The sequence below is a fragment of the Melozone crissalis genome, unplaced genomic scaffold (assembly GCF_028551555.1).
Source record: "Melozone crissalis strain CALT ecotype California unplaced genomic scaffold, PUWL_Pcris_2 ptg000068l_1, whole genome shotgun sequence".
NCBI lineage: Eukaryota > Metazoa > Chordata > Aves > Passeriformes > Passerellidae > Melozone > Melozone crissalis.
Genome location: NW_026535846.1, coordinates 20,319,943 through 20,334,306, shown reverse-complemented (window position 1 = coordinate 20,334,306; position 14,364 = coordinate 20,319,943). Strand labels below are relative to the sequence as shown.

Genomic DNA, 14,364 nt, shown 5'->3' with positions numbered 1-14,364 from the left:
AAACCCTCCGGGCATGAGGAGATGCTCTCAGTAATTCAATGTGAAGTTTAGCCTTTGAAAAAAGCGATGCAAACAAGTGATTCCACCAAACCCAACCCATTAAAATATTTCATCCTGAAATGAAATGTTACCTTATGTCCATCACCTGGGGAAATGACCATTAGCACAGGATATAAAGCACAGCTCAAACAATTTAACTTAAACAGTCTTTAAACAATTTTCAACTTAAACACAAAGACTTTGTCTATACCCTGATTTGTACACTTAATTCTTTTCTATTTCTTTATCTTAGAGGGTTTAGCAATTTATTAGGATTCTTGCATGTTGAGGTATTAAGCTAGGAACAATAATTCAATGTATTATGTTGCTGTAGCAGTCAGCTAAACAAACAGTTGATTCTGAATTCAAAGATTTAGTTGGGCATGTTGCTATTTTTAAAACCTGCCTTGGATGTTCTACCAAATACTACATCTGTCATTATTCATCAGGTTCACAGATACTGAAAGAACACAAACCAAGTGCTCTCCAAGACAGGACTGAGTCAATTTGCTCACAGAAATCTGCAGGACAGCTCTCTACAATAAAACAGGTTTCAGTTGTTATGTGGATTCAAAATAAAGCACTATCTTCAAATCCTAAGGTGGCACTATAAAACTAAATTTTTTATGTGTTCTACCTACAGAGTCAAAGCTCTGCTTCCACACTCAATTAACTTTACTGGTAACATAAGAAGAGGCCTACTGTGGTTATATGTGGAAGCACCCATTGAGAAATGTAAAATTAAGTGAAACCTGTTTTGAAATCCAGCATTATGGCTCTTAACAAAACAGCAAAGCAGAACTGAATTAGTGAAAGTGGCTGTGACAGCTGAAGCCATGGAGCTTCCAAGAGGGCTCAGCATTATTAAAGATTTTCCTTATTATGCTCTTAGGCACAATCTGATTAGTTCCAACAGCTGCCCAGCAGGAAAAGCCAAGCCATCGCTCCCAGGGACACTCAAATAAAGCACCTTGAGCTGCAGTGATGGCAGAGCCAGGCAGCACACAGCACCAGCGCTGCTCTCCTGGTGGACAGCGACGGCAGAATTTCAAATGGAACCATGGCAGAGGCTCCTGAGCAGCATCATGGAAGATACTACAAGCTGTCCTGATGGATAAACTTGTTGCACACACAATACATAAAGGGGGAAAAAAAAAAAAGAGGAAAAAAAAAAAAAAAAAAGGGGAAAAAAAAGGTGTGGGGGGGGAAGAGAAAAAAAAAAAGGAGAAAAAAAAAGGGGGGGAAAAATCAAGGAAAAAAAAAGAGAAAAAAAAAAAGGGAGAAAAATCAAGGAAAAAAAGAGAAAAAAAAAAGGGGGAAAAATCAAGGAAAAAAAAGAGAAAAAAAAAGGGGGAAAAAAACAAGGAAAAAAAAGGAGGAAAAGAGGAGGAAAAGAGGAGGAAAAGAGGAGGAAAAGAGGAGGAAAAGAAAAAACTGAAAAAAAGGGGAGAGGGAAAAATCCACTTTGCATAAATGTTACTCAAGTCTTTGTTAGAGATAATGAGTAACAAAAAAGGAATTTTCTTTGCTACTTTGCCTGTGAAACTCAGTAGCCTGAAGCATACGCTGTGCTGTGACAAATGTGCCATTGAACTTTAAAACAATATTCAAAATAGATTCTGGAAGACTTCACCCCTGTTTGCAGAACTCTTGTAGTGCTGTCTGAATATCACAAGAGTGATGAGTAGACTGATATTTTTGCCACTTCTTCCAGTGCCCTGGATGCTAAGTTAGGATTTTAAGAGCCACAGACACAGCATTGCCTGTGAAAGGCTTCAAGCCTGGGACACAGATTTTCAGCCAGCTGGAGCCCTGAATCATAAACTCCATCATCAAATAATTTTGAAGTCGTTATTAAAGTTAATCAATAAAAACCACACAGGTTTTAATTCACAAAAGTAAATTCACTTCTGAAGAAGGCTTGACTGTTCGTCCAGTTCCTGAACATAGGAAAACTTAGGAGAAATCATATTTCCAGTGTTGTAAAGTCTTCTGCCACTGGGGCAGCAGAACAAGTTCTGGTTGTGCCTCTGGGATTTACTTCCTACCTTAGCTCAGGAATATAGACATTTAAAATAAAAACCAAATAATTTTATTTCTGCTTAATGTAACATAATGGGCATGGATATTTGTGAATAATGTCTTTGCATAGTTTCTCAGCTTCATGAGCTTATAGAACTGTGTACTTTAAGTTAAATAATAAAATTGAAGTCTTTAATCACTGCATCCAAAATGCTGCTTTCATAGTATAACAATGCTGTAAACAGAAATTAAAACAAGTGATCATCACAAAATGTAGCATCTAAAACTTAGACAATATTCTAAACACTGTCACAGACACATTTTATGAAAAATCCTTTCCTTAGGATTTTTCCTCCTGAGAAGCTGGGAGGCCTCAGGAACAAAATGTAAACAATGGTTATCTGCTGCTGTGGGATGCAACAGGTGCATCTGGGATTGGGCTCATGTGGTTGTTTCTAATTAATGGCCAATCACAGTCCGGCTGTTTCAGACTCTTGGTCAGTCACAAACCTTTGTCATCATTTTTTTTCTATTCTTAGCCAGCCTTCTGATGAATTCCTTTCTTCCATTCCTTTAGTACATTTTTAATATAATATATATCATAAAATAATAAATCAAGCCTTCTGAAACATGGAGTCAGATCCTCATCTCTTCCTGAGACCCCTGTGAACACCACCACAACACTCAAATTCTAAAATCTGGAATCTTTACAAAATAGACACAAAATCCCATTGGAAAAGCTGGACATATGGGAAAAAACCCCAAACCAACAGATAAGAATATCAGAATCACCACTGCTGGGCAAGAAATTGGTGAGCCTCAAACTGGCAGAAGCTCAGGAACAGCTTGGGAAAAGATTCTGGTGATTCCCAGGCATCTGATATCTGATATCAAATGTTAGAGACAGACCCAAGACCTGAGGAAATTCAGTTTGATCCTGCCAGGCCATGCTTGGGCCAGCCCAGAAATCAGTGCCTGCCCCTCCTCTCCCCCTGGAGAGGAAGATCCAGACTTTGGAAACACAGACCAGCAAAGCCTGAGCAGACCAAAGCCCAGTTCAGATGATAAATTAAGGTGGCCAGCAAAGGTCATCACGTCCTCACATAATGCACTTCAAAACCCAGACAATAAAAACCTCAGAGGCAGATATTAAAGCAGATATTAAAACACACACACGCTAACAGGATTTTCTCTTCGGCTTTGCCAAAGGTCCACTCAGACACTGAACTTCACTGCCAAGCTCTGGGTGGTGCTGGCAGCTGAAGGTTTGAATTATTCAAAATGAAGGGGTTTTATGAGGGAGGGGCTGGACTACCTCAGAATTTAAAAATAAGCATTAATGTAGAATCTTACAAAGAAGCAGCCAAGCTGGAGACTTCCAGGAACTCATTTGAGTTCTGATATTGTACAAGCAGAGTGAGTATCTTGGATATTCAACATGGACAAATACTTGATTACTTAAAACAATAGAAGTGTAATGAAAAAAAAAAAAGTTAAAGGAAAGCTCTATCAGTATTTTAGGCTCTATTTTTAAGACTGACTTTCAAATTATGGCACCCACAATAGTTCTTGGCTTTCCCAACAAATTCCAATTCACAAAAAAGTCATGTGTAAGTGCCAGAGTACTAGTTCTGATATTAGATGGGAAAGAGGATGAGGAACAAAATAGAAGTTACTCCTTTGTTTATACCTTCAAGTCTGCTGCAATAAATTATCTTCAAAACCACCTAATGGAAATGAGGATGGAAATTATATGGCTGGGGTAAGGATGAAAAGGAAAATGTATTCTGCCAGTGAAAAAGCCATATAATATCCCAGTCTGAAAAGCAGAGAGGAATATCCTGACTCAAAAGAAAAATAACAGAAAAAAAAACCGTAGAAAACGTCAATTTGCTTGAAAAAGCAGAGGAAAAAAACTACAAATATTCGACTCTGGAACATCAGCAATAACCAAAGCAAGAACACATCACATTAATAGAGCCAGCAATTACAGCACAATGAGAGAAAAATGTATTTCAATACTGAGAGCTGATGACTCAGAACTCATTTCTTTTAGCAATGTTTCTTTTTGTTTCTTCAGAATTGTCTGAAACACTCTTTGCTACATGTCCCAGCTTCAAAAGCTCCACAGGACTTAAGTGTTCAGACCAATTATGTTTCTGGGTTAGAGAATATAAATTATTCTGCAATATACCTTTCTTTCAGGAATAAAAATAACTGTACTAATGCAGTCAAGCGCCATGAACCGAAGCTGACACTTGATTTAAATATATTTTTTGATAGCTCTTTCTTCTTAAATGGAAGGAAAGTGTTCCATACAGTGTATTTGGGGAAAAAACTAGCTAGGATATTTAAATCTTTATTAATAAAATCCAATATTAGAATGCTTAAAATAAACATAAAATCAAGAACATATTATTATAAAAGCTACTTTAATATATTAATTGTGTATTTTATGACAACTTAAGTCAGGAAAAACTGAAACTACTTCTCCTGTTTTCAAAACATATCCTAAAAATTGGAAATCTCAAAATCTTCATCTTCCCCATGGATGGGATGAAAAATGAGTCTTAGAAAAGTGAGCTGGACAAAAGAAAAATCTTTTGCAATTAATAGTCACCTTTTATTTTTCTTTTATTTACTCAATGTTTTGAAAATAGCAGAATTTTTTGATCACCCCACAAGTACAGGTGAAAAAAGATTACTATTCCTTAAAAAAATTGAATTTTTAATGATCTGAATAATATTAGGATCTGCTGGAAAACTAATTCCAGGTTTCTCATGACAGTCATCCAAAATATAAGTAAGCCATGCATCGATGCACCCATTACAGTAAGTAAAGGAAACAGAAAAAAGTAATCCTTGCAAAGTTATTCTGAAACAAGAATTACAGTGGTTCCAAAGAACTTTTACATGCAGTAACCATTATCTGATACTCTTGAAGGGCTTGTGACAATTGTTTTTATTTGATTGAAAAAATAATGGCCTTTGAAATGTTTCTTGCCTGGGTGGTGACAGATATTGATGAATTTTAACTACAAAAATTAACAAAAAAAGTTTAAATGCCTTTGGATACAAGATGACCAGTATGTCATGCAGATGCATTAACATAACTTATAAATAAATGGTCTGAAATTCAGGTGTCTAACTGTTTCAGGTCATTCTTTAAAGATAAAATAAGGGCCCAAGACAGGCATCTCTATTCACAGATAACACTGAATATATAAAAATAATGCCCCAACACCTTGGCAATGCTGTTATGGCATTTGAAAAAGGCTCCAACTGCTTTCTTTAGTGATGTACAAAAGTCTGACACCTTTAAAACATGGTGGACTTTCAGACAGTAGGAAAAATTAAGGGTGCAGCAAAATCTGTCCTGAGTGCACCTTTATTCCCTTCTGTAGCTTCACTTGGCACTGCATGTCTGCAGTCCCAATACCATACATTTATGCAAACCAGAGTATAATTTCTTTTAGAAGGGGTATTTTAGTGCTTTTACTGGGGTTATAAATCGAGAGCAGGATAGATCATGTAATTGGCAATTTTGTATAAATTAAAACAATTTTTTCCTTGACGGCTGTTGAGAAATTGTTCCTTTCTCTGTGCTGGCAAACTCACAGACTGTGTACACAAAACCTGAGCCCTGTGTGCTCAGGAAGCCTCCCCATAACTGAGCTAAAGCTGATGTGTGTGGACATCAGCTAGAGATGCTGCTGAGCAGATGAAGATGAAGAGGAGCTCTGTGTTTGAAGATGCTAACTTATAATATATAAGGGTTTTTTCTATTATTTTCTCTCATTATGCTGTTTGCAGTCCCACTATCAGTCATCTATGCAAACCAGAGTATAATTTCACTTACAAGGGCTATTTTAGTGTTTTTACTGGGGTTATCAATAGAGAGCATGAGAGATCCTATAATTCACAATTTCTTATAAATTAAAGCAATTTTTTCCTTGATGGCTGTTGGGAAAATGTTCCTTTCTCTGTGCTGGCAAACTCTCAGACTTGTGTAAACAACCCCGTGTGCTCAGGGAGCATCCCCACATGTGAGCTGAAGCTGATGTGTGTGGACATCAGCTAAAGATGCTGCTGAGCTGAGGCAGATGAAGAAGAAGAGGAGCTCTGTGTTTGACAGATGGGAGCCTCACAGCCCCAGCCTATCATCCTCTCCCTCTCTGAAACATGCTAACTTACAATATATAAGTTGTTTTTTTATTTATCCTCTCTGAAACATGCTAACTTCTATATTATTGTTTGCAGTCCCAATATCACACATCTATGCAAACCAGAGTATAATTTCATTTACAAGGGCTTTTTAGTGCTTTTACTGGGGTTATCAATCAAAAACAGGATAGATCATGTAATTGGCAATTTCTTATAAATTAAAACAATTTTTTCATTGATGGCTGTTGGGAAAATGTTCCTTTCTCTGTGCTGGCAAACTCTCAGACTTGTGTAAACAACCCCGTGTGCTCAGGGAGCATCCCCACATGTGAGCTGAAGCTGATGTGTGTGGACATCAGCTAAAGATGCTGCTGAGCTGAGGCAGATGAAGATGAAGAGGAGCTCTGTGTTTGACAGGCGGGTGCCTCGCAGCCTGGGTCTCTCATCCTCTCCTCTCTCAAACATGCTAGCTTCTATATTATTGTTCCCTGACAGCTCGTGTGAAAACCAGAGCCTGGCCTGCAGAAAGAGACACCGACTCGTCCCTCAGCCTCACTCACTGAATTGCTGTGCCTGCAGCCAGGCTTTCCCCTCCAGCCCTGCCTGAATCCCACAGGGACGTCAGGGTAACGGGAGCTGACAGTTTTACAGCAATAGTGCCACAAACCACCCTAAAGGAGCCTTGCATCAAGCAACAAGAGGCAATTACCTTGACTCCTGACTCACCAGCACCAGTCAGGAGCAGAGTTTGATCTCCTCACTGACACCAAGGCACAGCTGCAGCCATGCAAATCAGTTTTCCCTTTTAAAGCTCAGAGCCGGTGACTTTTTCAAAATAATGTGCACAGATGACCACTTGTCTGTCCAGATCTCTCTGGACAAGTTACCACTGAGCGGTGTTATTATTCCAGCACGAAATCTGCTCTAAATCATATACTTTGGTATTTTGGATTGAAAGAAAAATGAGCAAATGGGGAGGAGGATTTGGAAGAAGGTGGGTTTTCAGCTATAGAATAAAATAATGAAAATAGACTTATTTTGCAAAGGGGATGTAAAAGCTTCAGATGATAATTAAGAACATCTCAGAGGAAAAGCATGCACATGAAAAAAACTGAGGATGTGCTAACTTTAACCAAAGCACTGAACTTCTATCATCAAATGAAAAAGGGAAAGATGTTTTGGGTCTGACCTATTCCCCCACTGTGGGTTCAGGACAAAAGTACTTGGCAGCACTCAAAAGTACTTGTCACTGTCAAAAGACAGCCTGTCTGTCCTAAAAAAAGCCTCTCTTTTAAAGGGCAGCTAAAAATTACCTCAGAAAGACAACATGTCCAGCTCTCCCTATTTATTAAACTACCAGCACTAGAGAGTGACCTCAGAGCTTGACTGGAGCTCAACTCCGAAGCAAAAAAACTCCCTAAACCTATTTTTGAGTTCCCTAAATGCATAAACTTCCCTTTTTATGCTGGCACACAAAATGAGAAAGAATAAACAGTGCTGACCCCCAAATATTGGACTGCAAATGGTGCTGAGGAGCCCAGGGAGGCACCGGCTGGGAAGGGACCCTGGAGATGCCCTGGTCCAGCCCCTCTGCCAAAGCAGCTGCACAGCATCACACCCAGGTGGGGTTTGACTTTTTCCAAGGGATATTAAAGTAAAAAAAAAAAAAAAAAATCCCCTCTCCAAGCAGAAATTCAAAATTTCAGTCTAAGCCACATGACAGTGAGAAGGAAAAGAAACTCATAATAATTTTTAAAAAACTCAACCCTCAAATGGTTTTTCAACACACATCTTATTTTCACCTTGTCTGTAAGCACTGTCAGATCCAGGATCCGGCTTTACATAATTTCTCAGTTTTAAGCACCTAAGTGCTATTGTTACCTGCACCATCAATATGAGTGTGATTTTATTTTGGTGGCAATTAGTCTTGAAATATCACTGAGCAACTAATGTTTCCTGAATGAGAAGAGAAAAATACTAAAAAAATATTGTTCTTGTCTATAAGAAAGTCAAGAAATCTCCTATCTGAATCATGTATTTTCCTGAGTGTATACATATCAGTAAAACAAATTCTTGAATGGCCATCACCCCATCAGCCTTATTTCCCTTACACAATTGCTAGAAAAGGTTGGCAATAAAAAAAAAATCAGAAAGTGCAATAATATTTTGTTTTTAGAGGGTTGCAACAAGTTCACAAATAATTTTTGTAAGTAAGAAAAATTAGGTTGCAATTCCGTATTTGTGTTAGCGTTTAGCTACAATATTCAGTAAGGCCTGGCAATATTAATAAATATCTGTTTGCAAGCAGAAGGAAAGCTCTGTGTTGGCAGATGTTTCACAGACTGCAGATGTTGGCCATCAGCACCCCAGGCTCCCTGTGACTGAAGGGGACAATAAAGCCCTGCCCTGCCGCTGAACCCCACAGAGAATCACCCACGTCAGTTTAATGGATTAATTCCAATGGGACAAGAATGGGACATGGTTTGAGATCCCCTCCAAGGGAGGGTGGCTGCTTTGGCTGCCTCTGTGTGGAATGAGAGCACAGAAAAGGACAGGGATGAGAAAAGGGCAGGGATGAGAGGTCCAAGCAGCTCCTGTGTGGGACACTGAGGCTGATCTGGTGCTAAGAAAGTCAAAGTTTGTGTCACGTCACTTCCCACCTCAGCTCAAGCATATACACATTTAAATAGAAACCAAATAATTTCATTATTGTAGTGAGTTTGCAGGGACATGCAGCATTCTATCGTGTTTCTCTCTACACTGAACCCCACAGGGGCAGCACCAAAAACAAACAGACCATTACACACCAAACAGACCAACAAACAACATTAAAAACAACAAAGGTTGTTGGCCTCATCCACTGTTACACTTTTGATTTTCACTTTTGTATCCCTGCTTACCACAGGATTATCAACAAAGACTTCATTACTATGACTTTCTGATACACATTTAACTACAAATCAGGTCTCAGTCTATAATTCTAAGTACCCGCCCAGATTTATTTCTACATAAAACACATCTTCCACTCTTGATCTTGACAGAGATATGAGTTACTTGATCCAGGCTCAGGAATAACCAGCTGCAAACATGAAATACGATGCTTGAAGTGTGATGAAGAACTGTGATTTCCATCTTCCATGGGTCATGGAATTGACAAACTGTATCAGAAAAAGGGGATATCTCCTATTGAGAGGCATCACAAGGATGATCTAGAGCAGCCAGATGAAACTCTCCCCATCAGAGGCAAGGCCGGCGTGGTGTGAGCCTGAGCAGGAATCTATTTTGTCAGACTACAGAGCTATGAACTGACAGCTACCAAGAGATTATCACATTATCCTAGAAGGGATGCACCAGCTGCTTCTGATAGGTAAATACAGGAAAAGGTAAGAGAAATGGAACAGCAACACCAATCTAATTTCCCCCAAACTGCAGAGGATTAGAGGAAGAAAATATTAGCACTCAGGATCAGCTCACAGAAGAAAATGCTCAGTTCCTGCTGCAACTTCTAGTGTACACGGTATACCTAGCTGACAAGAAATGCTAAGCAATCAATTAATAAAAAGATTATTTAAAACATTGTGTGAGTCCTTTTCTACTCAAAACCTGTTCTGAACCAGCTTGCCTTTTTAGCGTTTAAGAGCACAAAGAAACGCTTCACACTACAATCTCTGCAGTCAAAGCAGAGGCCTGTGACACCCACAAATATCAAGTGTTTAATCAGGTAACACTAAACACCAGCTTGCCTTGAGATGTGGGTGTGCTGAGCAGTGCAACCACAGCAGCAGGCAGGAATTTATGGCACCGTGGGGCACAATGCACATTTCTGTCACTCTGTAAACAATGGCACTGCCCTGAAGGGGGAACAAAGCCCTGGGGCTGGGCTGCCCCTGGGATCAAGCACAACATCAGGGTTTGTAGCTTCATCCCCAATCAGAAATCACTGTTTATTAAGGTTTCAATGCACAATTTGCTCCTGCATCCCACTGTTTTCACAAACTACTTCTATTTATGAACGCCCAGCTCCTTTTTTCCTATCATTTCCCATTTATACTTAAAGTTGTTATCTCAGCTGAGACAAAAATGGTTGGGTTTCCACCTGGCCATTTATTTCTTGTCTTAGCTGCACCTCCCAGCTCCCACCATCAGTTTTACACCACCCTCTTCCCCAACCCAGCTATTTCTCATTCTAAATGAATTTTCTTCTATTGTTAAATAATATCTAAGTTCTCCCTCCTCCCCTGGTTCACAGCAAACACTGTTTATCATGTGAAACCTTAATGTCACTCCCTCTATGGTCACCTTGGGGCATCTCAGCAGAGAAACACAATCTTTTATAATGCCATGCACAGCAGCTTTGGGAACAGCAAGAAGCTCTGCGTGACTGTCTCCTCTTTTCTATTAACAGTAAAACTGCTGCCTTTTCAGAGTTCATGTGTTTCAAACAGGGCTGAGAAAATCAGAGCCACAGACAGTTCTGGGGATGAGCTGCCATGAATCTGTTACTCATACAGAAGTTATTTTCTATTCAGGTACACCTTGATAAAATGCAGGCAGGCAAAAAAAATGAGTGTTAATCAGCGTGGTAATTAAAGCTCTGTCTTGTTTTAAATAAATCAAATCCTGCTTTACAAAGCTTCCACTGAATCCAAAATGCAAGGATATATTTCTTTACAAAGTTTTGTTTTCTACAGTTTTAAGGGGTTTTAATGAGAGGCATAATACTATTAAAAAAAAAAAAAAAAAAAGAAAATATGTCATTTAGTTTAAAGACTTTATCATTTCTTACCTAGTTTGCAAAAGAAACCAAATGCAAAAATTACATTCAACCGTTTCCACACCCCATGAGAGGGGCAGTAAGCTAAGTGTAAAAAAGTGAGGAAATACTGTAACACATGAATGTTCCCTTCCCAAGGAGCTACAGAGCTGCTGAAAATGTGTTAAATACCTACAAACGGGTCAGCTGAGTTCCTAGTGAGAAGTTCCTTCTTTTTTTAGAATTTTTTATGGACAAAGTCTCTATTTATCTGTTTTTGGGCAAAATAGGCCTGGCTTCACACAGGAAATGAGAAAATCTTGGCTAAATTTGTTTCAAAAGCCAACGACAACTACAAATCTTTCTCTTCATTCCACATTTTGTCCATTTTTGATTCCTTTCTGTCCAAAATACAGAGCAATACAACATTTCACTCTGTTGCTGCACCTACACTAAAGCATCAGATTTTCTGCTTCTATGAACGGATTTCTATATTTTAAGTACCTTGGCTGTGCTGATAGCAGACAGACATGTGTGGCATCTTTTTTTTAAAATTTATTTATTTTTTGGATAGCTAGCCAGAAATGCCCAGTGGGATGCACTTTCCTGAAAGGGATTTTTATCTCTTTGTCACTCCTTAGCACCCACACTGCCACAATTACTTCAGGTTCCAAGCAATTTGAAAGAGCTAAAAAAAGGCAGAGCTTTATTTTTATTAAATTGCTAGTAAGTACTGCTATCAGTGAATATCAGCTATGCAGTCAGTCAAGCAATATATTGGATAATGTAATCTATGTTCTTCTGGCACTGACGAGGGTCAGATTGGCTGCTGAGCAGCCAAACCACAAAATAGTTCCCTATTCCAAAGCAAAGGAAGTGAGGGCAATTTCAGCTTCCCCCAACATTTCAGGGTGAATTTCTTTCCTGTTCTTAAGTTTGTTTTGGTAAACTCAAACAAAAGTGACCATTTATTTAGCAATCACACACTCGTGTTTATATAAACATCACATGTTTAGGTTATTCTTCTGTCCCCCAGTCCCCTGTTAGTTGCTGGAAAGAATAAAAGAAGCAAGAACATGAAATATCTGCTCTTACAAGGCCACTGGCACTGCCCTCCTTGCACTCTGTATGTTTGGAGCTGCTCCTGCCCAGACACGACAAAGCTGCTCTGACAGACAGACTCCTTCCCTCTGGACAGGTGAGCATCACATCAGCTCTGGGCCAAGTTCTGCTGCTCAAGTCCACCAATTGTGCAAGAGAGACACAAATAAAGAATGTCTCCATAAAAATGGGAGGCATAAACTCAGCACAAAACCCTTCTGCTCTTGGCACGCCACGGCAGTGGCGATGAGGACATGTTTTTAATAGTCCAGGAAAACTGTCAGCCAAAGTGTACAAACACCGCGAGCGCTGCTGCAGAGCTCGTGGATGTTTCCTCACACTGTTACACATGCACATAAACAGCTTCCCACAGAGTGAGGCTGAGATGCACCAGAACAAACTCAGGATTCACACTCTGACACAGACCTGCACTGCTCCACAACTGCAGCTCACAGCTTTGGGCTCCTGTCACTGCGTGCAGCTCACAGCTCTGGGGCTCTGACGGGTTGGCAACACTCGTGGGAGGACAGTAACACACACAGCAACAGAGAGGGACGAAACAAACCCACCTTGAGCAGCTCATAGTGCTGGATCCCGTTCACCCCGATGTCCGGGTCGATGGCAGACGGGACGGAGTAGCGGGAATTGATGGCCGTGTTCTCCGGGATGGAGATGTTAATGACCGTCGAGGGGAAAAGGGGGGCGTTGTCATTTATATCCTCGATCAGGAACCTGATCTTGACCAGCCTGAACACCTCGTCAGGCAGCACGGCCACCTCCACCTCGTAGTAGCAGCGGTTCTCGCTGACGACGCCGGCGCACAGCTTCTCGCGGTCGATGCGGTTGGCGGCCGTGAAGATCTCGCCCGTGTTCTCCTCCACCCTCACCAGGGGCACGTCCCCGGTCTTGTACACCAGCTTGAACTGCAGCGGGGAGGACAGGGGCACGTCGGGGTCCAGCGTTAGGTTGAGATCCTTGAGCAGGTTGCCAATGAGCACATTCTCGGGCAGCTCTTCCCGCACGGTGTAATTCTTCTCCTGCGCGCCAGATTGGAACACGATGCAGGCCAACAGGACTGCCAGGAGGTAGGTTCCAGACAGCAAGTCCATCTCCAGAATGGCTAATGAGGGTCCGTGGAGAACGCCAGGAGGAGCTGGGAAAAGGGAAAGGCAAATCCTTTAAAAGTCACCAAATATTGTTGCTCTAGGACACAAAATAAAACAATGCAGACACTGGACTTTCTAAGGTAAAAAAAGAGTTCTGACTCTAAAATCTATAGATTTCTAAGGTAAATCCTTTAAAAGTCACAGAACATTGTTGCTCTAGGACATGACATAAAACAGTATGGACGCTGGACTTCCTAAGGTAAAAAAAGAGTTCTGACTCTAAAATTTATAGACTTCTAAAAGTGACAGTGGATTGGAGGATGACAGTGCCACCTCTCCAATGACACTGGACAAACCAACAGTTTATCAAATTTCTCTTTTTCTATAAAAGAATGCAAAACAATGAGTTATTTACATAAATTGCATGAGGAAATTTGTAACAAGAACGCAAACATCAGAAAAACTTGAAAAAACGGAGTGACAGAAAATTGTGTTCCTAAAGTTGTAAGAGCTAAAGGAGCTCCTTTCCTGCTCCAACAATGTGAACCTTTCAAAACCTCATTAAAGTCCACAGCTGACTCCATCCTTCCTAAATATGTATAAAATTCTTGCAAAACTCTTAACTAAATACTGAGGTAAGAATTTTAGGGCTGGATAACATCAAATGAAGAAATAAGTACAGGAATCCCCTATTTCCAGCATGAGATTTTCCTTTGCTCCTTCGGAAAATGTCTTCCTTTGATCTCTCTGCCACATTGTCCTCATTTTTTTTAGTGTTTCCTAAGAAAAAAGTAGGCAAGAAGTTTGCAAGCAACCATCTGCTGAGAACCAGATCTTTTTATACCTCTTGTTCAGATATGGGAATAGAAGAACACTTGTCTTAATTCTCCCCCCAAGTTTTGCACTGACAAAATTATGTAATGTTTGTTAACAACAACAAAGAAATCTGGATATTTTTAATTCAGGAACTTAAACTGGCAAGAAAATGTTATTATCTAAATGGAGTCTGGTGAACTTGAGCCAACAATGTGTGGAAATCTGTCTAGGGAATTGCAAAAAAATTTGTATAATTTTAAATTTGGTGATGTCTGTTCACAGTACTCAGGAAGAACAGCAATACCTTTAAAGGGAGGTACAAAGTTGTTTGAAAAATCTGTACTTTCCAAGCTGGTTTCTGAA

General features: G+C 40.0%; 1 protein-coding gene across 3 annotated transcripts in view; it reads right to left on the bottom strand.

The window, feature by feature from the left end:
- Positions 1 to 14,364, bottom strand: part of PCDH11X (protocadherin 11 X-linked) — a 421,952-nt gene that overhangs the window by 363,910 nt on the left and 43,678 nt on the right. For all 3 annotated transcript variants that reach the window (XM_054289523.1, XM_054289524.1, XM_054289525.1), the window contains exon 2: positions 12,649 to 13,232. In XM_054289523.1, coding sequence (XP_054145498.1) covers positions 12,649 to 13,188 — 540 coding nt within the window. In that variant the 5' untranslated portion in view covers positions 13,189 to 13,232. The remainder of the gene's footprint in view (positions 1 to 12,648; positions 13,233 to 14,364) is intronic.